The 27,869-nt window shown below is 32.6% G+C and overlaps 1 protein-coding gene across 3 annotated transcripts; it reads right to left on the bottom strand.

The window, feature by feature from the left end:
* Nucleotides 1–27,847, bottom strand: LOC127707975 (rho GTPase-activating protein 24-like). Of its 3 annotated transcripts, XM_052212748.1 has the most exons (7): nucleotides 27,745–27,847; nucleotides 18,342–18,384; nucleotides 17,351–17,601; nucleotides 13,943–13,954; nucleotides 12,156–12,275; nucleotides 11,459–11,588; nucleotides 1–1,539 (listed from the first exon to the last, which is right to left on the bottom strand). In XM_052212748.1, exons 3-7 carry the CDS (start codon nucleotides 17,586–17,588, stop codon nucleotides 273–275), a joined length of 1,767 nt encoding a protein of 588 aa, XP_052068708.1. In that variant the 5' UTR covers nucleotides 17,589–17,601; nucleotides 18,342–18,384; nucleotides 27,745–27,847; the 3' UTR covers nucleotides 1–272. The 3 variants fall into 3 exon arrangements, with proteins under 3 accessions (XP_052068708.1, XP_052068710.1, XP_052068709.1); XM_052212750.1 differs by lacking the exon at nucleotides 13,943–13,954; XM_052212749.1 differs by lacking the exon at nucleotides 18,342–18,384.
* Between the last annotated feature and the right edge of the window lie 22 nt (nucleotides 27,848–27,869).

The following is a 27,869-nucleotide window of genomic DNA, read 5'->3' as shown; positions in this document are numbered from 1 at the left end:
AAAAATGTTTAACATAGTTCCTCGTAAGTCAACAATCTTTTCTTAACCTTTACAACTTCAGTCTAAGAAGGTTTTAAAATTCATCACCAAAATAACAGGACATAATTTTCAAAATGAGGCTCAATTTAAAATGGAAGCCTGAGTGGTGGAACAAATTTTTGTATAAGGACCAATAGGAGAGGACATCTGTCAGTATACTGTATATGTGAAGTATATTCAACAGAATATCTACTTACAAACAAATAGTATAATATAGAATTTTAACCATAAAATTAAGTTGGACTATGAAGTTGTCCATACTGAAGGTGATAACGATTAAGTTCTGTCTGTAACTTCATAACTTTTGAAACAGCACCATCTCTATCTATTCTTCCTTTTTCAAGTTCCTTTTTTAAATCTTCCATCTGAGCTGAATGTGACTGGTTAATTGCCTGAATTCGTTCTTTGTATATTCTTTCACTATTTGCACTGTTTGTACGTAAAACATTTATTTTGCCATTGTAATTGGTTTTAAGGTCCTGAATTTTTGCCTCGCATTCTTTACGAGTGCTTTCTAATTCTGTTTTTAGTTGTTCGATTTGATTTTTGAGATCTTGTATTGCTTCAGACTCGGTACTACTGGTTCGAGACAATGTGCAAGAAGGGGATATATCGTCACCCCCATTTTGACTTTTCTTCTTCCTTCTAGCTGGTGGAACGGGTTTCTGTTTTGGGGGATCAGGAGGTGATATAATATTATTATTATCAGATTCTATTTTGACAGGTTCTGTAAAATCTAACAAATCTATTCCACTAGTATTTTGTTTATCTGAATTCCTACAAGATGGAAATAATGGTTGTAATATATTGTTATCTTTCCTTTTTTCAAGTTCTTCTGTTACTGAGGTAAGAAGAGATGAGCCTCTTGATCCTGCTTTATTATTTCTCAGAGAGATTCGAGGAAGAGGCTTAATTTCATCAGCCGACTCAGGTTTATCAGAAAAGTCTAACAAATTTTCAACAGGAACTTCAGGTTTTGTCTCTTCCAATTTCTCTTCTTCCTTTTTGTCGATGAATATGTCCTCACAATTATTTATCAACATGAAACATAACTGTTGAGTTAAATCAGCAGTAGCCATCATTAGTTCTGGACTATCTGCTTCAATTACATTACGTATTATGTTTGGTCCGAAAACTGTTGCAAGATTTAAAGTTGTCATTTTATTGATGTGCGATTTTTCTCCCACTTCACATAAAAATTTACATAAATATTTGACAATAAGATAATTATCGTCCGGAAGGCTTGATAATGCGTTAGCTGCATTTGCAACAGCTTCTGTCTTTTTCTCAGTTTCTTTAGCATCCTGAAAATTCATGGCAACATTCATCAATCGCTGATAATAGGATGATGGTATAATGGATTCTGGAAGTTCTCTGAAGTACATTTTTAACAGGGATGCCACCGAATGTACATCATGTTCTGATATATCAAATACAATTCTTTCAGCACAATCAAATCGGTCTTTTAACTCCTTAATTAATGTTGTTCTTCCTGGTAATCTGTAATATATTCATATATATATTCACACACTGAACTGCTTAAAGTGAATTATTATTTCACTATTTCACTTTCATTAATGATTGAACAAAAAAAATCATATTCTAATTTTTTTTATATCTCGTAGCTAATGCCCCTTTCAAGGGGCACTAGCTGTCAAATTCATGTTCACCAATTTGACTCAAATTCTCATATTAGATTTATATCATACTAAAACGTATATCCAAATTACAATAAAATGCTCCACTGGGCGCAGCTTGATACGACCGCAGAGGTCGAACCCTGAACAGTTGGGGCAAGTATGGACACAACATTCAAGCAACATACAGCACTGAATTTGGATTGTGATTAAATATTTGACACAGCATAGGTTTCTGACACAGAATGAATGTGGTCTAAGAACTTAAATTTTTTTAATTTACCTATTCAAACCATATCATTATTATTTGCTTTTATATATAAATCAGAAATAACCAATTTAAAATGGAAAATTTTAAAGAAAAAAAAAATCCCTCCCCCAAATTTTTTGAACCCCCTTATGATTCATCACCCCCAAACTCAATCCCAGCCTTCCCTTTGTGGTATGGTACCTTGCAGTACAATTTCAGAGAGATCCATAAAATTGAACACAAGTTATTGTCTGGAAACTAGAAAAATGCTTGTTTTTAGGCCCCTTTTTGGCCCCAAATTCCTAAACGTTTTGGGCAAATACCCCCAAACTCAAACCCAGCTTTCCCTTTGTGATATGGAACCTTGTAGTACAATTTCATAAAGATCCATACACTTGAACACAAGTTATTGTCTGGAAACTAAAAAAATGCTTGTTTTTAGGCCCCTTTTTGACCCCAAATTCCTAAACGTTTACGGCAATTACCCCCAAACTCAAACCCAGCTTTCCCTTTGTGATATGGTACCTTGCAGTACAATTTCATAAAGAACCATACACTTGCACACAAGTTATTGTCCTGAAACTAGAAAAATGCTTGTTTTTTGCCCCTTTTTGGCTCCTAATTCCTAAAATTTTGAGGCAATTACCCCCAAAATCAATCCCAGACTTCCCTTTGTGGTATGGTACCTTACAGTACAATTTCATAAAGATCCATACATTTGAACACAAGTTATTGTCTGGAAACTAGAAAAATGCTTATTTTTGGCCCCTTTTTGGCCCCTTATTCCTAAACATTTTGGGCAATTACCCCCAAACTCAATTCCAGCTTTCCCTTTGTGATATGGAACCTTGTAGTACAATTTCAGAAAGATCCATACACTTACACACAAGTTATTATCATGAAACTAGAAAAATGCTTGTTTTTTGCCCCTTTTTTGGCCCCTAATTCCTAAAATTTTGAGGCAATTACCCCCAAAATCAATCCCAGCATTCCCTGTGTGATATGGAACCTTGTGGTACAATGTCAGAGAGATCCATACACCAACACACAAGTTATGTCTGGAAGTTACAAAAATGCTTATTTTTGGCCCCTAATTCCTTAACTGTTGGTACCATAACCCCCAAAATCAATCCCAACCTTCCTTTTGTGGTATTGAACCTTATGGTAAAATTTCATAGAGATCCATTCACTTAACTCAAGTTAGAGTGCGAAAACCAATGTGTCTTTGGACGACGACGACGACGCCAACGTCATACCAATATACGACCACAAAATATTTTTGCAGTCGTATAAAAAGTCTAAAATAAACAATTAACAATGCGTGGACTCGATTATATGTATCAACATATTGTGTGTATTTTTGTCTAGGCATCATGTAATTACCCATCGAGATGACCTCCGAAGACTGCCGACAGTCATATAACCTGATATATACATAAATATAAACATAAACTGATAGCGACCACTTGCAATTGGAATATTCTAGGTCCGTTTGATTTCATATAGTAGGTTAAAAAGTATGTTTATCGTCGTTTTTACCTGTGTTCGAATAATTTTTTTGTGGATCAAATCAGTCAACCAAATGATTCATCGTTGTTTCACTTTCAATGTTGACATTCTTTTCCTTATGATACTGTAAATTCAGAAATTATTGCGTGCATTTATTTTTGCGATTTTTAAAGAATGGACAAAAATGCTAGATTAATTATTGCGATTTCAAGAAAATCTGGATACATTATATGTATCGAAATTCAGAATGCGAGTTCTTATTATTGCGATACTCATCCAATCGCATTATTCGCATTAATAAAAACCTCGCAATAATTTCTGAATTTACAGTAGCTGAATACCTATTGCTATTAGTATTTGAAAAACAGACCAAAACATAACAAGAGTGCACACGCTGAAATGTCTTGCGTGTTTTACTGACCATTGATTTTATATTGAAAGTCTAAAAGATGAAGGAATACAAGTATCATATAAACTTAACATTTTTATAGATCCATGACAATGAGGTCAAGGTCAGATAAAAACTGTCACACAGACATGTACACCTTACAATTATTCCATACATCAATAATAGTTAACCTATTGCTATTGTATTTGAAAAACAGACTAAAACACAAAACTTAACATTAACCAATGAACCATGAAAATGAGGTCAAGGTCAGATGACACCGGCTAGACAGACAAGTACACCTTACAATCATTCAATAAACCAAATACAATTGACCTATTGCTTATAGAACTCGAAAAACAGACCAAAACACAAAAACTTAACATTAACCAATAAACCATTAAAATGAGGTCAAGGTCAGATGACACCGGCTAGACAGACAAGTACACCTTACAATCATTCAATAAACCAAATAAAGTTGACCTATTGCTTATAGTACTTGAAAAACAGACCAAAACACAAAAACTTAACATTGACCAATGAACCATTAAAATGAGGTCAAGGTCAGATGACACCAGCTAGACAGACATGTACACCTTACAATCATTCCATACAGCATATATAGTTGACCTATTGCTTATAGTACTTGAAAAACAGACAGAAACACAAACTAGAGGCTCTAAAGAGCCTGTGTCGCTCACCTTGGTCAGTATGTGCATATTAAGCAAAGGACACAGATGGATTCATGACGAAATTGTGTTTTGGTGATGGTGATGTGTTTGTAGATCTTACTTTACTGAACATTCTTGCTGCTTACAATTATCTCTATCTATAATGATCTTGGCCCAGTAGTTACAGTGGAAAATATTTTGTAAAAATTTACAAAAATTTATGAAAATTAAAAAAAATTGACTATAAAGGGCAATAACTCCTTAAGGGGTCAATTGACAATTTTGGTCATGTTGACTTATTTGTAGATCTTACTTTGCTGTACATTATTGCTGTTTACAGTTTATCTCTAGCTATAATAATATTCAAGATAATAACCAAAAGCTGCAAAATTTTCCTAAAATTACCAATTCAGGGGCATCAACCCAACAACGTGTTGCCTGATTGGTCTGAAAATTTCAGGGCAGATAGAACTTGACCTAATGAACAATTTTATTCTGTCAGATTTGCTCTAAATGCTTTGGTTTCAGAGATATGAGCCAAAAACTGCATTTTACCCTATGAACTATTTTTTAGCCATGTCGGCCATCTTGGTTCGCGGGCAGGTCATCGGACACATTTTTTTAAACTAGATACCCTAATGATGATTGTGGACAAGTTTGGTTAAATTTGTCTTAGTAGTTTCAGAGGAGAAGATTTTTGTAAAAGATTACAAAAATTTACGAAAAATGGTTAAAAATTGACTATAAAGGGCAATAACTCCTTAAGGGGTCAACTGACCATTTTGGTCATGTTGACTTATTTGTAGATCTTACTTTGCTGAACATTATTGCTGTTTACAGTTTATCTCTTTCTATAATAATATTCAAGACAATAACCAAAAACGGCAAAATTTCCTTAAAATTACCAATTCAGGGGCAGCAACCCAACAACGGGTATCAGATTCATCTGAAAATTTCAGGGCAGATAGATCTTGACATGATAAACAATTTTACCCCATGTCAGATTTGCTCTAAATGCTTTGGTTTCAGAGATATAAGCCAAAATCTACATTTTACCCCTATGTTCTATTTTTAGCCATGGCGGCCATCTTGGTTAGTTGGCCGGGTCACCGGACACATTTTTTAAACTAGATACCCTATTGATGATTGTGGACAAGTTTTGTCAAATTTGGCCCAGTAGTTTCAGAGGAGAAGATTTTTGTAAAAGTTTACGGACGACGGACGACGGACGACGGACGACGGACGCCAAGTGATGAGAAAAGCTCACTTGGCCCTTTGGGCCAGGTGAGCTAAAAATTAACAATGACCAATGAACCATGAAAACGAGGTCCAGGTCAGATGAAACCTGCCAGACTGACATGTTCCCCTTACAATCATTCCATACACCACATATAGTTTACCTGCTGCTTGTACTATCTGAGAAACAGACCTAATCATGTAACTTTAACCTTGATCACTGATCCATGAATTGAGGTCGAGGTCATGTTAACCCTGTCTGATGGACATGTAGACGTTGCAAGGAATCCATATACCAAATATAGTTATCCTATTACTAATAATAAGTGAGAAATTCACATAACAAAAAAAACTGCAATTTTTTTTCAAGCAGTCACTGAACCATGAAAATGAGGTCAAGGACAATGAGCATATGACAGAAGGAAACTTCGTAACATAAGGTATCTGCATACAAGGTATAAAGCATCCAGGTCTTCTACCTTCAGAAATATAAAGCTTTATACAAATAGTTTACGCCGCAACCACCGGATAGTAATACCTATTTTTGTCAAAATTTTAACATTGACCGATGGACCATGAAAATGAGGTCAAAGTCAGATGATATCGGCTAGACCTACATGTACACCTTACAATCATTCCATACACCAAATATAGCTGACCTTTTGCTATTAGTGTTTGAAAAACAGACCAAAACATCAAAAACTTAACATTGACCAATGGACCATGAAAATGAGGTCAAGGTCAGATGATACTGGCTAGACCGACATATACACCTTACAATCATTTCATACACCAAATAAAGTTGACCTATTGCTTATAGTACTTGAATAAAAGAACAGAGTTCCAATGTCCCCCGTGTTGCACATATTTTATCTGTCCAAGGGCAATAACTTAAAAAAAAAATTTTTTTTTAATTTCTTGGAATAATGAAGGCTTGAGAGCAAATGCAATGCAATTTCCAATATAATTAATGTTTCCAAGGGGCATAACTCTTTAAAAAATAATAGATATGCACTGATTTGAGAATTTGTCCAAGATATTGCAGATATACATGTAAACCTATTATATAAGTTTCATAAAAATCTGGCAAGCATTGTACACGTGAGAGTGCTAACAATGCAATTTTCCATATAATTAATATTTCCAAGGACCATAATTCTTTTAAAAATAATTGATATTGCTGATATAAACCTATAGTATATGTTTTATAATAAACTGTAAACACAGATATATGTCTCGCCTCTTTGTAATTTTGATAATGCAAATGTTGAAACTAAAATAGCAAGACTTTAACATGTAAGTTATGCAAATATTCAAAGCCAATGAACCATGACTGAAGGTACATGGCTAAACAATCTCCATGGAAATGAGATGTGCCAATGCTAATACAACTGCATACTAAATACCATTGACTTATCATAAGTCGTTCCCTTTAAACAAACTTAAACTTGTACACTATTTAAAAGTTTCAAAGTCAATGAACCATGATGAGGGGGTGGGGCTATATAATTTCCATGTAAACGAGACTTGCAAATGCCAATAAATTTGCATACCAAATATCATTGACTTAACATTAGCAGTTCATCTAAAACTGATCTAATCACAAACTAATACATGTAAACTAAGCAAAAGTTTCAAAGTCAACAGACCATGACTGAGGGGGCAGGGCCAAATATTATCAATGGAAATGAGATGTGCCAATGCTAATACAACTGCATACCACATATCATTGACCTACCACTAATGGTTCTCCTTGAACTGACCTAATCACAAACTAATACATGTAAACCAAGCAAAAGTTTCAAAGTCAATAGACCATGACTGAGGGGGCAGGGCCAAATAATCTCCATGGAAATGAGATGTGCCAATGCTAATACAACTGCATACCAAATATCATTGACCTATCACTAGTGGTTTACCATAAACTAGACATAATCACAAACTAATACATTGTTGACGCCGCTGCTGCCGCCGCCACCAACACCGGAAAGGCGAGACAAAAATCTGGCAAGAACTGTACCCATGAGAGCCCTTACGAGGCTATTTTCTATAAATTTAATATTTCAAAGGGGCATAACTCTTTTTAAAAAAGTTGATCATCCACCATTATATAACTTGTCCAACATATTGCTGACATTAACCTATAGTATAAGTTTTATAAAAATCTGGCAAGAATTGTACCCGTGAGAGCGCTAACGAGGCCATTATCCCAAAATTTAATATTTCAAAGGGCATAACTCTTTTAAAAAAAGTTTATCAGCCACCATTATAGAACTTGTTTGAGATATTGCTGATATAAACCTATAGTATAAGTTTTATAAAAATCTGGCATGAATTGTACCCGTGAGAGCACTAATGAGGCCGATTTCCATAAATTTATTATTTCCAAGGGGCATAACTCTTTTTTTAAAAGTCGATCAGACACCATTATAGAACTTATCCGAGATATTGCTGATATAAACCTAGAGTATAAGTTTTATAAAAAATCTGGCAAGAATTGTACCTGTGAGAGGGCTAACAAGATTGGACGGACGGACGAACGCCCTGTATTTCTATGTCCCCCGCAAAAGCATGTGCGGGGGACAAAAACAGACCAAACCATGAAAATGAGGTCAAGGTCAGATGCTATCGGCTAGACCAACATGTATACCTTACAATCATTCCATACACCAACTATAGTTGACCTATTGCTTATAGTACTTGAAAAACAGACCAAAACAAAAAATGGAAAATGTGTCCTCATGGACACAGATGATGCCCCCGCTTGCATACACCATTATAAAGGGACATAACTCAAAACAATAAAAGTGACGCTACCCAAATTTGTACTAGATCTGAGTTTTGTGGTAATAAGTATTGTGTATAGGTTTCATAATCTTCGGTTGGGACAAACTTAAGTTACAGAACGGAAACTAAAAATTTTATAAAGGGGCATAACTCTAGAACGGTTAAAGTGACACCACCAAAATTCAAACTTGATCTGTATTTTGTGGTAATAAGCATTGTGTATAAGTTTCATAACATTTGGTTTAGGCAAACACAAGTAAGAGAACGGAAACCAATTTTGGGAAGTACGGATGTACGAATGTACAGACGGACAAGGGTAAAACTTAATGCCCCCTCCGCTACGGCTGGGGCATAAAAACTTAACATTAACCAGTGAACCATGAAATTGAGGTCAAGGTCAGATGAAACCTGCCAGACTAACATGTACCCCTTACAAGCATTCTATACACCACATATATTGACCTACTGCTTATAGTATCTGAGAAACTGACCTAATCACGTAACTTTAACCTCGATCACTGATCCATGAAATGAGGTTGAGGTCAGGTGAACCCTGTCTGACGGACATGTAGAAGTTGCAAGGAACCGATATACTAAATATAGTTATTCTATTAAACATAATAAGTGAGAAATTCATATGACAAAAAAAACTATAATTATTTTTCAAGCAGTCATTGAACCATGAAAATTCGCAAGGGTTCCGCGGAACCCAGTGTCTCGCCTACTTTTGCTGTTAATCGCAGGCTCAACAAAAATGAGGAAAAAAATTAATAAAAATATTCCTCTCTATACTATCTTTTGATTGTAAGTAGCTTCTGTCCAAGTTTGGTAAAATCCAGGATGGTTTTTGAATCTAATAAATGTTTTTAAAACTTTAACTGCAGACTGTATGTAAAGTTAACTGGAAGAAAAACTAAGTCCATTTATAAGTAAAATACGGAAAAAATGGAACAAAATTTTATCAAAACTTCCTTCTAGATACTAGCTTTTGATCATAAACAAGCTTCTGTCCAAGTGTGGTACAAATCCAGGATAGTTTAAGAAAGTTGTTAAAATTTTAAAAACTTTAACCACAGAGTGAATGTAATGTTAACTGGCAGAAAAACTTAGTCCATTTATAAGTAAAATACGGAAAAAATGGGGAATTTTTTTTTTACAAAATTTACTTCTGGATACTATCTTATGATCATAAACAAGCTTCTTTCCAAGTTTGGTAGAAATCCAGGATAGTTTAAGAAAGTTATTAAAATTTCAAAAACTTTAACCACAGAGTGAATGTAATGTTTCCTGGCAGAAAAACTAAGTCCATTTATAAGTAAAATACGGAAAAAATGGAATTTTTTTTTTACAAAATTTACTTTTGAATATAATCTTATGATCATAAACAAGCTTCTGTCCAAGTTTGGTAGAAATCCAGGATAGTTTAAGAAAGTTATTAAAATTTCAAAAACTTTAACCACAGAGTGAATATTTGTGGACGCCGCCGACGACAACGACGACGACGACGACGGAATGTAGGATCGCTATGTCTCGCTTTTTCGACAAAAGTCGAAGGCTCGACAAAAATGGATAAAGGACAATGGACATATGACAGACGGAAACTTCGTAACATAAGGTATCTGCATACAAGATATGAAGCATTCAGGTCTTCAACCTTCTGAAATAAAAAGCTTTATACAAATAGTTTATGCCACAGCCACCGCCAGATAGTAATACCTATGTCTCGCATACTGCAACTTTCATCACAGGCGAGACAAGAATGAGCTCTCAACAATTTCGAATCATGATAGTTTCGTTTATGTTTCCATGTTTTGACAACTTTCACATTCGTGTAGTTTCCAGTACAGGGATAATGTTCTTATGTCACAGTTAGAATCCAATTCAATGACGTCATTGGCACTGATTTGACATCGGGTAACTAATTCATAAAAGCATATGATGTGGGAGTTTGATTTGAACAGCCGAAATGGCCCAGAAATTGCAGATCAGCAATATATTTGTATTTTACCACAGGTGTGTCCTCTGGGTTCATTGAAAATGATATCGCATGATAGTAGATCATCTGCACCTTATTTTTGTACATAAACTTGAGTGCATCTTAATCTATAAGAGTTGATCAGTTATTTGTACAGTAAGTGTCAACTACGGTTATTATTATACCTTACATATATTTCAAACAATTCTATTGGGTAAAACGTTATCACGTGACATGGAATAATTCAGTTAATTTTCATTCAATTGCAAGGAAGAACGAATAACCCTAAAAATTAACACCAGGGTTGAATAACCCTATTATTCACCGGCGAATAACCTTTTTAGTTTGTTGATTTGTACTCATGAAAATGACGTCACAGACGTAAATAAACAAAATGGCAATGTTCAAGTTACAGGAAGCCCATTGATCGAGAGAAGAGGAAATAAGGCTTTTGACATGCATCTTGTGCCGATGATATCTCTAATAACTGTCCTTTTCAGGGCCATCAATATTTTACAAAAAGAATCTACCTTTGTTGTACATATGAGAATTCTAAGACACAAATTACATGTATTTTGGAATGTCAACTTGTGTTTGTTACTGACTCAAGTAAGGGTAAGTGCTTTTACAATGATTCAAAATGCCCTTCCACTGTTAGTTCGGTATAATAAAACAATTGTGGCCCCTTAGAAGCGATGAATATCCAAAATTGTCAACCCTTAAAAGTTATTTCACTTCGGGCTGCGCCCTCAGTCAAATAACCTTCTCGTGTTGACTATTTTGGATATTCACCTTTTCAACGGGCCATAATTGTATATTGTTGCAACCATCTTTAGTAACAGATTGACATATATGAAAACAATGTTGCAGAAGATTAACATTATCTTATCATCAGCACTACTGGTGCTAAAATTTAAAATAGTTTTGAAGTACAAATATTTTCTATTCTATTACATTGCTGATTACCTGAAAATACCTTCAACTTCTAGACCATATTGTGTTAAAAATTCTACACTCTGTTCAATCAAATATGGAATAGATCTCCTCATTCGCTGCTCATACATCATTGTCTCCTCTATACTCTGACCAAAAATTGCTACAAAATAGTCAAGTTTCCATAATTAGTATTTTTTTTCACCAAATTGCAACATCAGTTGTAAATTAGCTTTTAGTTTGTTTGTTTGTTTGTGAAGGTTTAATCATTGAATGCCACTTCCTATATACATACACAATTTCTTTGTTGTCTGGTTATTTCGAAGAGGAAACCAGAGAAAAAACTACTGACCTTTGGTAAGTAACTAATAAATTTAAAGCAAATTGACCGCAGCAAGACTTGAACACCTAGAATGGTATTGATTGGCTGACGTGATCTGTACAGGTTGTAAACCACAAAAAAAAAACCACTTTTTTATTGCAAATTGGCCAATATGTTATTGTTGAAATGGGTATCTGGTACAGTTAATGTTATTATACAAAGTGGACCAAAACACAAAACTTAACCAAAGCTATTAATCCTGTTTTTTAGGTAGTAGCATTACCTTAATGTATATATAATTAAATAAATTAGTTATGAGGGGGTAAATATACCATAATATTTGTTCCTAATACTTTTAATGTAAACAAATGTTTCTGATAACTTGGTCATCTTAGACAGTTATAATACCTCCTCCAATATCTGAGTATATGACTTTTCTTATAGCTTTCATCCATTGCTGTCTTTCGTCATTATTACCGGCACAGAGTTGAAAAACTTCACTTGGTGCTGTTCTCGACTGGGTTTTACCTGAAAGCACAATCAAATGTCTTCATTTACTTTATTAATAAATGTAAAAAGTATCTTATAACAATGTGATATAATCCATAAATATCATTACAAACTAAAACAAGCAAGAGTTATTACTGCTTTTCTTTGTTCTATATATTTTCATTTATAATTGTATGTGTTGTTAAAATTTCCTTTGTTAGTGTAATGTGTCCATGTGATGTTTATTGAAGGCCAGTTGTACTAGAAATGCTAAATCTGACATATTAAGATAAAGCTGTGCCTTTGAAAAATAAAGAGCTCTTGACAGAACTAAATTGACTGACCTATGATTTAAGTTCTGACCCTATAAATTATTTCTCCAGTGCCAGTCATTAACTTTTATTTCAGAATCAACAAATTGATTTCTGATTTCTTTCTTATTTTAGTTCTCAATGTGTCTGTTATATTAGCCCTGATGTGAATTAATAGGTAAATGTAAAAGAGAATTTGTATAAATGTCCTTAATTTCATTCCCTGACCTTGCTTATCATTTTTCTCATAAGTGCTTCTTCCATCATCTTAAAGCAAATTTCTAAACTGGGTTTCATTAACAAGTTACTATACCCCTTTTTTAACATCAAAATATAAGTGCAAAGACACAGTTGCTGAGAAGCAAAATCAATATATCAAAATATTCAACATGTAACATGCAATTCAGGAATCAAATGTGTTAAAAACACACTTTCTTTGACATATGGTTATATTTAAGTATATCTGGAAATGTCACATATAAATACATCTTGTATCTTTTATAAACAAGTTAATGCATCTGTAAAGTAGGTCATACTGTTTTGGAGGACATCCCGTTATAGGAAGTTCATACTTATATAAGATCACTGCATCTTGTACAAAAAACAAAAAAAATTAAGTGAATAAAAAGTAACTAATTCATATTCTGAAGATGATCTAAATATTATATATGCTTGATTATGAGAAACTCACGTTAATATATAAACAAAACAACATTTTTGGTATGTTGTTTATAATATACAATAGTATATACCTGTGACCATAACTAATTTGTGCAATGTACATGTATGTTAACATATGTACAAAATGAAAGACCTTAAAAGGTTAAAATTGGATATAAATTAAATTTTGTTCAGTGCCAACAAAAAAAAAAACACCAGAATGATTAGTAACCATGGTAACAGTATATATCACCATACATCACCTATCTTTTAAAAATAATTAGTTTATATGGAACTAGCAATTGTTTGTTATCTTGGAATAAAAACTTGTCATATTTTTGTTAGAAATGACAAGTCATACGAATTACTTTAAACTATAGCATTTCAGATTAAAGCAGACCATGTCAAAAGATCTCCATAAGGTTTATATAACATTCCACATTAAAGCAGACAAGCGCTTATAGGCACTACAGAAATCACAATGCATAGAGATGTAAAGCTATTCAAATCAAAGTCATGTATGTATATTATGCTATCTATATTACACAAAGTTATCACAGAAGTGTTTCTTTGAAGATGTGTGCATTAGTGCCAGTAAACGATAGCTGAAATACATCAGCATCGATTACTGGACCAAAAACAAGAAAATCATCACCTGTGCAATATTATGTAAGTAAAAAGACACAATCTATTAACAATATAAGCATAACAAACAAAATATTGTGATATACTTACACAGTTCTGGGTCTGAAAAGTTATAGGTTTTAACACCTTATCATTATCTGCTGTTTCATTTACTTAAAATTTATGAATCTGGGTTAAGTTTTCAATCACATACTCCATATAGACAAGAGAATACTTCTGGCCAAGATGCAATACTTCTACTACACTTGATATGCCTTACCAATTAATTCCATTTCATTTTTCATCTTTTACTTCTTTTGCTGCTAGTGATGATAACCATCTTTATAACACATTATTCATTAAACTTAAATTGCTACAAATTTATGCATAAAACTTTTAAGCATCAAGTGAGAAATGAAGAAAATTGCTCTTTGGCGAAAAACTACTCTCTCGCCTGTATAGAAACTAGACTTTATATCATGTGTAAGGAAAATCCAAACAATAACAAAATTTGCCTAGTTGTACCTCAGCCTCTGATATATAGCAGTACATGTATCATCAAATAAACTATTTTGAAAGATTCTAATAAAGACTATTTCCAACCAAAAATACATTTATTTGTTTATACTGTAATTTGTAACATATGTCTCTGAAAAAAAATTACATTTAAAAAAAAAGAAATATGGTAAAAATGTCAAGGAGACAGCAACAACAGATAACTATCTGAAATTTATCTAGTTGAAAATTAGAGAAATATATATATAAAGAGATGTATATAACATCAGTTTACATGATGATACATAAGATCACATGCTGTTTCAAAATGAAGTTTAAAACCTTTTTGGTCTCAAAATGTTAAATCTATGTAAGCCTGTGAATAAAGCAGGAAAATAAAATTTCTGGGTTACCTCCATCACCAGAAAAATTACACCTTCCTTTGTAACTCAATCTACCAGTTAGTTAAGCGCGCTTTATGAAAGCCATTGAAGGCAAATAAAACAAGGAATGAACTGTTAAATTGACAGCAAACTGGATTTTCTGTATTTAGAAAGCTCTTATAGTATTTTTTGAACTGCCAGGTTCTATGCCTATTTTCCAATCTACAAATGTATCAACGACCATAACTTCTGAACAGCAAAACAGGAAAATTGTCAATGTCAACTTGACCACCATTTGATCTTCAGTAACAACATATTAAAATTTTAAAAGCATTGCACGGAAACAACATAAAGTGCCATTTTCAATTATATTAAGGACCATAACTGCTGAACAGTACAAGTGAAAATAGCTAATATTGAACTAGACCTCCATTTTGTCATCAGTATCAACAAATCAAAATCTGAAAAGCATTGGTTGGTTCATTTATAAGTTATTGCACTGAAACTGTTCGCAACCGCCTGCTGTTTTCTACCATTTTAATTACTTGATTTTCCCCTCGGGGAAAACCTGGTTAAAAATTGTAATGTGCACCAAATACTGCTGACTTATCAGACCTAGATACTGAGAAAAATAGACTGATGCATGAAATTGATGCTAAGACAATGTGATCTATTTCAGACAGTCGTATAGTCCATGTAACCAATCCACATACCAAATATTGACCTATTATATATAGTATCTGTGAATATTCATACACACTGGGGCGTGAATTTGAAGTCAATGCCATATATGACTACTCACAATAAATGCATAAACCCAAATTGTTGACATACCATGTATGATTACTGAGGAAAAAAATTCGTAAGGGTTCCGCGGAACCCAGTGTCTCGCCTACTTTTGCTATTAATCGCAGGCTCAACAAAAATGAGGAAAAAAATTAATAAAAATATTCCTCTCTATACTATCTTTTGATTGTAAGTAGCTTCTGTCCAAGTTTGGTAAAAATCCAGGATAATTTCTGAATCTAATTAATGTTTTAAAAACTTAAACTGCAGACTGTATGTAATGTTGACTGGAAGAAAAACTAAGTCCATTTATAAGTAAAATACAGAAAAAAGGGAATTTTTTTTTTACAAAATTTACTTCTAGATACTAGCTTTTGATCATAAACAAGCTTCTGTCCAAGTGTGGTAGAAGTCCAGGATAGTTTAAGAAAGTTATTATAATTTCAAAAACTTTAACCACAGAGTGAATGTAATGTTTCCTGGCAGAAAAACTAAGTCCATTTATAAGTAAAATACGGAAAAAATGGATTTTTTTTTTACAAAATTTACTTCTGGATACTATCTTATGATCATAAACAAGCTTCTTTCCAAGTTTGGTAGAAATCCAGGATAGTTTAAGAAAGTTATTAAAATTTCAAAAACTTTAACCACAGAGTGAATGTAATGTTAACTGGCAGAAAAACTAAGTCCATTTATAAGTAAAATACGGAAAAAATGGAATTTTTTTTTACAAAATTTAATTTTGAATACTATCTTATGATCATAAACAAGCTTCTGTCCAAGTTTGGTAGAAATCCAGGATAGTTTAAGAAAGTTATTAAAATTTCAAAAACTTTAACCACAGAGTGAATATTTGTGGACGCCGCCGACGACGACGACGACGCCGACGGAATGTAGGATCGCTATGTCTCGCTTTTTCGACAAAAGTCGAAGGCTCGACAAAAACCTCACCCTTAAAGCTTAACCTGACGTCTTGAGCCTGAATTTGAGGTCAAGGCCATATGAGATATTTAGATAGACATAAACCCCTCACCTAATTCACATAACTACTATTGTTGACCTATCCAAACATCATCCCAAAACTGAATTAGGACACTGGAGCAGGTCATGTGACAATGCCTGGCTGATAAGGTCTAATCTAGAACTACTTCAATACAAATGCGAAAGTGGGCATACGATATTGAGGTATTGGCCACTGAAGCAGGTCATGTGACAATGCCTGGCTGATAAGGTCTAATCATGAACTACTTCAATAAAAATGTTTGTCATCCTTGGTGAAAGTGGGTATTCAGTATTGAGGTAATATGCATATTATAAATGCAGCCTTTGCTGCCATAGGAGGATCCAGGGGGGGGGGGGGGGGGGGGGGGGGGGGGTTGGAGGACCTGGGCCCCCCTTTTGTGGGAAAAATTTGGTTGATTATATAGGGAATCACTGAAGCATGACTGGAGCAGGCCCCCCCCCCCCTTAGGTCAGTCAGTGGGTCCCCCTTACATAAAGTTCTGGATCCGCCACTGGCTGCTGTAGGAAAGTAACACTAATGCTGGCCAACCAAAATTTTGTCACAGGCGAGATGACAACAGCATTACACTGCATTAGGCAGCAATTATTGTATTAAAAATCCATGAATTAGAAGTTAATTTTACTTATGTAAAGTGATTACCTTTAAAAAAACAAATGTTTTAATTATGAGAGAACAAAAAGTAATTCATACACTATACTGTGTATTCATAGAGGCACACAATATATTTTGAATCTTTAAAAGAACAATAAAAGCAATTAATTAAATTAGACCAGCCACAAATGCTAGTATTAGAGCATGCCTATCCCTAATTTTGATTTTTTTTTTGGTTACCTGGACAAATTTCAAATAGATATTTATCTGAATCATCTGGTGTCCATTGAATCTCAGCTATTCTGTTTCCAGGCAAGAAAATGGATCCTTGAGGTCGCAGGTCATCTTCCTTTGTGAAATAGAACAAACAGTCACCATTTAAACAGAACCATCGTCTATGCCATGTTCTGACCATACCACCCTGTTTACGTAACCAGCCAGATTTCGTAATCCTCTGTCTATGGATTGGGTTATTCATCTTTCCTTTATTCCTGTAAATCAAAAAAAAAGTTATAGAAAAAAGATTTAATCATGTTTAGAAGAAACAGTACAATTTTTTCAATATATATCACCAGAGACATATATACACAATGTCTCTGATATCACTAGAAAAACATTAATTTTACTTATTTTCAAGTGAAATTCTGATATCAATAACTTAATACACAAATAAAATGCATAGTCATAAATCATGCACAGGAAGTATTCTGGTATTCATATGATTAATTTAGCAATTGATAAATGTTCATATTTAGAAATTTCAGAAGAAACATACATTGTAATTCCACCAAATATTTCCTGAAGAAATTATTGATTTGTTTCTATTTTATACAATTACGGAGAATTCGCTCTTCCTTGAATACAAGAAATAAAGAAAGTGTCATTATTATTCTTACCTTACAGATATTGATTTAAATGAGTGACTTTCTATCTTTATTATATTTATATGTATGAATATCTAACCAGAAGCATTTGGATAGTTACCCCACCTTAATTAAAAGGTGTTGATTTTCTATGATAAACAATAAAACATAGATCAAAGGTGCATTTGACTAGGGACCTAGTTAGTTAAAATATATATACTGATTATACATAAACATATTCTACAAGCAAAATCACTTTGAACTGGAAAGTGAAAAGGGTGAATAAAATGCCTGTTAATTAACTAAAATACAGGAGACACATGTATATATATCTTAAAAAATTGTATTTGTATGTACACATGACTTACAGGTAATCATTGATACATTCCTATGGCCTTTGTTATTTATGACCTACAAAAGATAAACAAATTATACATCTGTTACATCAATAAGTAAGAAATGACAAGCATCAACTTGATCAATATACAGGTATATCTATCGTTAAGTCGGAATCAACATCAAAGCAGACATGAAATTTCTGAACAATTTATAAAAAATAAAATGGATGCAAAATTGAAAAGTAGAAGACTGAGAACTTTTTTGGCCCCTTGATTTAGAAAATCAGAAAGTATAATAAATCTACCAAATAACATCCTTCAGATGTTTAAAAGACATGTGACTGTCGGACATCAGTATTTTTGAATTTTGTCTTACATATTGGCATTAGGGGTTCAAACTTCTTACATTTAACGTAATATGGCCATTTTTGGTCAAACATGTTTATGAAATGAAGGTGACATCACAAGTAAACTTTCTGAACTTAACTGTCCATATCATATTAACCTGTTCAGGCTAAAAAAAATAATACATGTGTTTCCGCTAACGTGCTGAAAAAAAATGGCATAAAAAGTGTTAGGGTAGGCACTAAAAATTAGGGTAGGAAGGGTTAGCAGAAACACATGAATTATTTTTTTTTGGCCTCATTAATAGATCTATAAAATTAACACAATTTTGAAAGGCTGGTATCAGTGAATTATTTTTGAAATTTCATGGGCCAAATAATGGATCTTACCATACCTTCTTCATTGTTCCCTCATGAACTTTACACTGAATCTATACCATGAAAACTCATGTGATTTGAAGGTAAGGCATAAGAAAATCTCCTTCCTTATATGTAAACTTTGATGGAGCAATTATCACTGCTTCTAATCTAAAGTGCCTCACTAGTTGTAGTACAAAAGTATTATGTATACAAGATAAATAACTTCCTCAATATTACAACTTTTCAATATCTTTTAAAAACATGTGGACTGTATCAATTTTTATATTGGCAAGATTTCAGTAACGGGAAATTAACAATTGTTACCATATCAACACAATTTTAAACAAACAAAGGTTGTGCAATTAATGAAATCCCTGTAATTCTTTATGATATATCGTTCAACTATAATGTTCTATGTAGTTATCAAATTTCTTGGATGAGAATTTTGAATGATGTCTTGAATGTTGCTTATTTTGAAAATGGTGGCAAACACATAATTTTCTAAGCTGGCAAGATATTTGGAGTAGGATATCATACCTATATCAATTTTTATTGAAATCCTATCAGAAAAGGATATTTCTCAAAATAAGTAATTTTTAAACAAATACTAAGATTACCGAATTTTTGTTGAATATCAAGAATAACAACAACTGTACAAAATTGTGCTCCAGTACTCTTCATAATTTTGGAAATTTTTTTATTCGCCAAACCAAAAGATTTATAAAATATATAGTGGAAATCCTAGCACATAAAGAAATTATTAAAAATTTATGATTTTTTAACAAATAAGTTTTTTACTGCTAATGTTTTTCACATCAGTGCCTATAAATAGCAACACATAACATATATATCTATTTGAGTGTGGATTAATCAGTACAAAGATTAATACATTTTACACAAATAAAATTATAAATTGCATAATAAGCTATTTAGAATGTAAATATCAAAATGTTAAAAATATTTACAATGCGATAAAAAATAGATGCAATATTTCGCTAGACAAACTAGCTTCATCAAGCATGCATCGATCCACCAGCTCCATACTTTAGAACCTGATGGGCTTAATGAAAAAGACGAGAAAAGATACAGGAAAGATAAAGATTAATTAATTATACAGCATCATCCTTTATATCTCTATGATATTGGCCAATGCACGTTGCAAACTTCAACAACAAATTTCGTAATTTAATAAATAATCTTGAACTTCATCCTAACTTTGAATTATTTATAAGGCAGCAAAATTCATGTACAATGAGTTGCAAAAATTTCTTATCTGCATCCGATTTCACCTGGATAGATTCATGCTCGATGAAGCTAGTTTGTCTAGCGAAATATTGCGTTTATTTTTTATCACATTGTAAATATTTTTAACATATTAATACTTACATACTAAATAGTGTGTTAAAATTACATTGTTAGGCAATTTATAAATTCATTTGAGTAATTGTAATTAATCTTTGTACTGATTAATCTACACTCAAATAGATTTGTATGTTATGTGTTGCTATCTATAGACACTTATATATATAAACAATGTTAAATCTGCAAATTTGCGAAAGCAAATTTTTGTTCTTCCCTCGCTGGGATTCGAACTCATGCTATTGGGATATCGAGACAATACCGCCTTCACTGTGTCCAGCGCTCTAGACCACTTAGTCACCTAGACTGAACTAAAAATTCAGCTTTCGGTGTCCTAGTGTTACCTTTCTTCGTCAGAAGAATCTAAGAGTTATAACATAGTACATGATATATTAGGCATGAATGATGGAATTGATTGCAGATTAGCTAAATTATCTATCATAAAGGATATATACAAGTCTAAAGATTTGCACAATGATACTAATAGAAGATTGTAATATATGAAGATGATGTTATAAAATCGTGTTGAAAAATATTTCGGCTTAACAAACAGCCTTTGTCAGTGTCAATAAGTTTAACAATACTAATTGTATGTGTAAAATAGCTCAATAATACAGGTAAGTTTTGGTCTATTGATCATGTGTTTTCAGCCTTGTATCACCATCACTGGTGATCTGATGGATAAAATCTGTCATAGAGTTGTCACTGGTTCAGACGTACTTTTATATATATATAATAAGTACGTCTAAACAAGTGACAACTCTACGACAGATCCATCCATTGGATCACCAATGAAGGTGATACACGGCTGAAAACACATATTATATTCATAATTACTCTAAATATCATCACAACAATGTTAAATCTGCAAATTTTCGGAAGCAAATTTTTGTTCTTCCCTCGCCGGGATTCGAACTCCTGAATATATATATATATATATATATATACAAGTCTAAATTGAAAACAACGTTCAAACCTATGATTGCATTGGATAAAAACCGTAATTTTTATACGTGTGCATGCAAAACAAATTTTAGGGGCCAGCTGAAGGACGCCTCCGGGTGCGGGAGTTTCTCGCTTCATTGAAGACCCATTGGTGGCCTTCGGCTGTTGTCTGCTCTATGGTCGGGTTGTTGTCTCTTTGACACATTACCCATTTCCATTCTCAATTTTATTCTTGGTAGAGGGTCTAAATACAGCACAAACAACATTTTCCAAAAGACCAAATGAGTGAAAAAGTATATTTTAACAAAGCGCATTTGACTAGCAGGTCGAACAACTGATGTTCTTTAACCCTGTTGACTGCCATTGGCGATTGCCAAATAAACGGATCACAAGATGTAACAAAATAGATCTTATTATTAATTTATTACCAAACAGAAAACAATAAACTTGCAGAAAAGATGGTATACCGCAAACATATATATATATATATATATATATATATATATATATATTTATATATAAATGCCTAAGAAGGTAACCTTAACACGCTAATGAGTGTTATAAAAATAGTTGATATATTTTATTTTATATATTCAAGCAATATTTCGCTAAACAAATTAGCTTCATCAGACAAGTGCAGCCATCCAAGTCAAATTGGATGCTGTTAACAAAATTTTGTAGCTTATCGTACATGTCCTTTAAACATATTTTTGCAGCTTATTGTACATTGCGATTAATAGATTCAAAACAAATAATTGTGTTAGTTAAATACTATGAAGTTCAAGATTTTTTCTTTTGCTTTTTGATAAAACTGTTTTTCATCCCTCTCATTAAGTCCATCAGGTTCAAGAGTATGTAGCTGATGCATCAAAATCTCTCTCTCTGTTTTCTATTTGGGTGTCCCAATTTTGGTTCACCTCGATTATTTGAAAGGTGATATTTTTCAAAGTATGTCCTGTTCTTAAGAGGTGTCTCGTGATTATACAATTGACTAAACAAACACTCAGATGGAACATTTCAAACTGGAACATTTCAAACAAAAATCTATCATTTGCAAAATCAGGAAAAATCACACCTGTTCCTAATCTGATCTTGATTTACACTCAATATGAGGAATATCTGCAGGCTTGGTTGAAATAAGTACAAAATGAGTTTTTCCTGTTTTTGACAGTTTAAATTATTTAAGGAATTACTGTAATATTTTTTCTGTCTATGAAGAAATAACATCAAAAATGTGGTCCACACTGAATAACCTGCATAGCGGGTTATTTAAAGTGTGGACCACATTTTTTATGTTATTTCGAATAGGCAGAAAAAATATTACAGTCATTTCTTATAATTTAATTCTTAATTCCATTTTAAACCGGAGTTTATCATGAACAAACATTGATGACGTCACGGTCACATGACAAAATTATGTCTATGAGCTGATAAACAAAATGACAACAGCCAATCAGAAGACGTGTTACATCCAAAATTAAATTATAAATAATTATCAACAAAATACAATAAAATTATAAACTTATAACATGTTTCAATCTAAGACTTCATAAAAATGAAATAAATTAGATGAAAACAATTTGTAAACTTGTGTATATATTGTATTAATATCAATTAATATAACAGCAAAATATTTTATTGGATCTGAATTGGTGTCACACCACAAATCACGGATTATACTCCCAATTTATATTTTTTCATGTGACTAAATCAAATTTATTATTTTAGCAAACTTGTATAAAGTCACAATTAAGCATGAATTAAGTCTAAATTTGTTCCCGCTGTTATAAATTAATTCAGTATTTGCTAAATTTTAACAAAGGCTTTGGTATGCTAATACACAAAAAAATTCGCATTCTAGAGCCTTAAAATAGCTTTAACTTGTAAAATTTGTCTACTGTTAAGGTTGATTTAAGTTTTTAAACAAGAAAAGACAAGAACAGAAGGTATAGTTTTAGAAATTTGACTAAAAAAAGGAGGATTTACACTGTGACATGGCATGTTTCACCAAATCACTTTTTGGTTGCATTTCAGTGTCAACTGCTAACCTTCATAAAATATTTATTCCTGAACCAATTTTCAAAACTAGCAGGCCAATTTGCTCGTTTAAGCTAGCAAAACACAGAAATCCATTTACAGTGGAATTGAAAAAAAAAAATATTTATCCTTAAGGTAGCAATACACAGTTAGAAGTTTAGTTTCGCATTATGGCCATGGTGAATTTTTTAAATATGAAAAATTTTGTACAATAAAATTGATTTTTAGATAATTGAAGAATAATAAAGCCTTCTTAGTGGGTTTATATGAACATTTAGATTGTTTTTAGCATGTTTTATAGGCCATTTTTCTGTTTGACAGTCCGTATTTTCCTATCCGTACCGCCCATAGGTCCATAAATTATTGTAGTGTTTATCAACAAAGATTTTGTGCTGGATCTTTTCAATTCAATTTTATGGAAAAACGAGCAGAAATGCATATGATTTTTTTTGGACCTCTTGATAGATATATGTCTATGGATTCAGGAAAGGTATCACTGTAATTGATTGAAATTTTCCTTTGGACCAAATTTTGGAGACTTTTGTGACATGTTCACCCCCCTTTTTTGCAATATTTTGTATCAAAGAAATGCAGATTGTTGCCATGGTTACACCAAAAGAGATTATATTTCACCATTATAACCATAAGAAATCAAATCTATGGAAGGTTCTCTTTCTATAAATATACACATGCATAACACAAATATTAAGCCTTATTTGTTAGAAAGGAAGGGAAAGAGGGTGTTTAAAAATTATGAGTGTCAATTTTAAGTTTTTTTCCTAACTGTGTATTGCTACCTTAGCCAGATTATTTACCTATGTACATTTAATCGATCTTGATTGCACCGGTGTGCTTTAAAAACACGGTATTAAATCTTAATAACAAATGTTTTCCTTTCTTTGACAGATTAGATGTGACATCAGCATTCAGAAGAAGATAATTATTATTATATGTTTTTGTCCCATGTCATTGTCACTTAAAAAAAACGTACGAATGAAGAAAAATATGAAGAAAAAAACTTATTTTATATTTCTATTATAGTCCGATCAGGTCATACATTGTATTCTTTCAACAAAGACGATTTTACAACAATTAGGAAACTTTATGACTTACTCAAAAAGCCATATCCAGTGCATTAATTGTTCACTGTATAAAAATCAACTGGCTTAAAACAAAATGTGGTTTTAAGGTAACTCGTCCAATCTGAACCGCAAAGTAAATTTATCTGATCAACAAGTGAACTTTGTCATTCTCAATTTATTTTGCAATGTTTCACTATCTCGTTACATAACTGACTTAAATTATTAGAGTTTCGAGAAGAAACTGTCAAGTGACAGCTCTGTTGAACAAAGGGATCAATTTTGTATGCATGCCCTTTGTTATAAAAAGTTAAATCACAAAAATACTGAACTCCGAGGAAAATTCAAAACGGAAAGTCCCTAATCAAATGGCAAAATCAAAAGCACAAACACATCAAACGAATGGACAACAACTGTCATATTCCTGACTTGGTACAGGCATTTTCTGAGAGAAATTTCGCACCCAAGCCACAACATTCACAATTTAATTAATTATATGAAAAAAATACATGCGTTTACCTCTGTAATTGATCTTTAATTATAAAAAATAAAATCGGATGCGCATAATCCGTATGTTAGTTATAAATCCTTGGCGTAATGAAAAAAAAAATATTTCAACAATTACTATGAAAAAAAAAAAAATCAAATATATCTACAAAAAACATTTAAATTAAATTATTGCGTGTGCCCAGATGCACTTATTCCACAAGAAAAGATTATGTTACAATAATAAGTGGACAGAATTTTAACGATCTACACATTTTCACTGAGGATCTTTACCAACGCCCTACTGAACGACATGCACCGTATTTTCCCCAACCTTAAATGAATATTGTTGACCATGGACGTATAACTACCAGACTGATAAAATATAAAAAATAAAATAATTAAAGAAGACGTGTTTATTTATTTGGAAAAGGATTATATTTTAGATTCTGGTAAATCAATTGTAAATGGACCTTCCAGAGCCTCAATACAAACGCACAAAAGTGTCAATAATTACATAGCAAATTTAACTCTGAATGATTTTTCCCACGGTCGTTCAGTAAGGTCACCTGAGTTTACTATTACATGATATTTCCCGCCATATGAAAATCTCGTGCAGTGGACAAAATTGATGTCAGCTATTTTTAGCATTCAATATTGTGAGCGAAGTCAAGTTCAAGTTCAAATTCAACCACACGCTGTTGATCACTGGGATGTGTATACTGTGTATCGTGGAATTTTCCAATGGCAAATTAATTTCCTTTAAGATCGCTGTCCAAAATACAACACACAAGTTTACATGCATTGTGCCTAAATAAATATTATGCAACGACAAGTCAATGCAGCACCATTAAAGCACGATACTGGCTAACTGCCATACCAGTTGACCAGTTGACCATAGTTTTATACATAGGTTATAACTTTCCCCTGTGAAAGACAGTGGTAATTTATACTTTTGATGAATTTCATTAAAATCTGGTAAGAATTGTACACATAAGAGCGTTTACAAGACCATACAGACAGATGGAGGGAGGCTTATTCGACATACGATTTTATAGCAAACAAAATGTGTTCTCTTGTGAAACTCACCTTATCAATCAGTCAGATTTTAGTATCTAATAAGAATAACAAGCCGACTTTGTATCTTCGTCGTTTTAAGATATAAATTATAACAATTTTATTTTAATATAAATTACCTGATGATAGCGTTTCTTTGTTTACATTGAAAATGACCTCACAACTAAAATCCCTAACAACAGGACCAAAAAATAACTTATACGAACTTCGTCCCCTTTCATAGGTAACACCTGCCTCATATTAAAATCGTTACAGCATATAAATAAGACATAGACGTATTCACACTTGTATGCAAATTCATCTGCCATTTAAAATTTATAATACTGTTTAGATTCCTAACATCACTGAAGAGACATTGATTGTCGAAATCCGGATATGGTGTACAAATTTTTGCACCTCATGTTTGCGGTATACCATCTTTTCCGAAAGTTTATTGTTTCCTGTTTGGTATTAAATTAGTAATTAGATCCATTTTGTTACATCTTGTGATCCGTTTATTTGGCAATCGCCATGGCAGTCAGCAGGGTTTAAGAACATCAGTTGTTCGACCTGTTAGTCAAATGCGTTTTGATGAAATATACTTTTTCACTTTTTGGTCTTTTGGAAAATGTTGTTTGTGCTGTATTTAGACCCCTCTACCAAGAAATTTGTTTTGCATGCACACGTATAAAAATTGCATTTTTTATCCAACGCAATCATAGGTTTGAACGTTGTTTTCAATTTAGACTTGTATATATATATATATATATATATATATATATATTCAGGAGTTCAAATCCCGGCGAGGGAAGAACAAAAATTTGCTTCCGCAAATTTGCAGATTTAACATTATTGTGCTGATATTTAGAGTTATTATGAATATAATATGTGTTTTCAGCCATGTATCACCTTCATTGGTGATCCAATGGATGGATCTGTCGTAGAGTTGTCACTTGTTTAGACGTACTTATTATATATATATAAAAGTACGTCTGAACCTGTGACAACTCTACAACAGATTTTATCCATCTGATCACCAGTGATGGTGATACAAGGCTGAAACACATTCTGTATACATAATCGTCTAAATAACAGCCCAACAATTTTAGATCTGCAAATATATATATAGGTCTATAAAAGGACCAACCAGCAAATTTAATATGTACCGGATCGTCTAGAATAGACGATACTGTGCAGATAAGGAAAAAATTATATAAGTCTAAAGATTTGCACAACAGTACTAATAGAAGATGGTAATATAAGAAGATGATGTTATGAAATCATGTTGAAAAATATTTCGGCTTAACAAATAGCCTTCATCAGTGTCAATAAGTTTAACAATATATATATATTTTCATTACTATTAACACAAATTAGACAATTTCAGGCTACCTAACTCTACTAGACACTAAAAGACTGACACAAACTCTGTACAGTGTGACTGATAAGGAGCATACAATATCTAACTATCAAAACTATAATGACAACAAAGTGAAAACAACATGCATAAATGCCATAATCAAATTGTTTAAACCAATCACCTTCAGGAGATCAACCAGTAGCATATGCCTTATTGAAATGAGGTAATGCCTAATGGAAATCTTAAACAGGGATTCGGTGTCCTTCAATACAAACTCTCTGAATTTTTGTTATTTTTTCTGAAGGAGTGACTGATAATTTAACAAAAAATACTGCAGAAGTTCGTGCAGGGTCCAAACAGTCAGTTGTTTTGATGTAGATGATGTTAAAAAAAAATGCTGTGTTTACCTTCTGCTGTTTTCTGTGTAGTCATTGCTTGGGACTTGTTAAAATCATTTTGATTTCAACTTCCTACTTTAAAGAAACAGGAAAGTACCTTCCTTTGTGCACACAAACCAATGACATCATCAAAT

This window comes from Mytilus californianus, unplaced genomic scaffold, assembly GCF_021869535.1.
Source record: "Mytilus californianus isolate M0D057914Y unplaced genomic scaffold, xbMytCali1.0.p SCAF_7, whole genome shotgun sequence".
NCBI lineage: Eukaryota > Metazoa > Mollusca > Bivalvia > Mytilida > Mytilidae > Mytilus > Mytilus californianus.
Note: the sequence above shows the minus strand (reverse complement) of the source record. Positions and strands in the feature narration are given on the sequence as shown.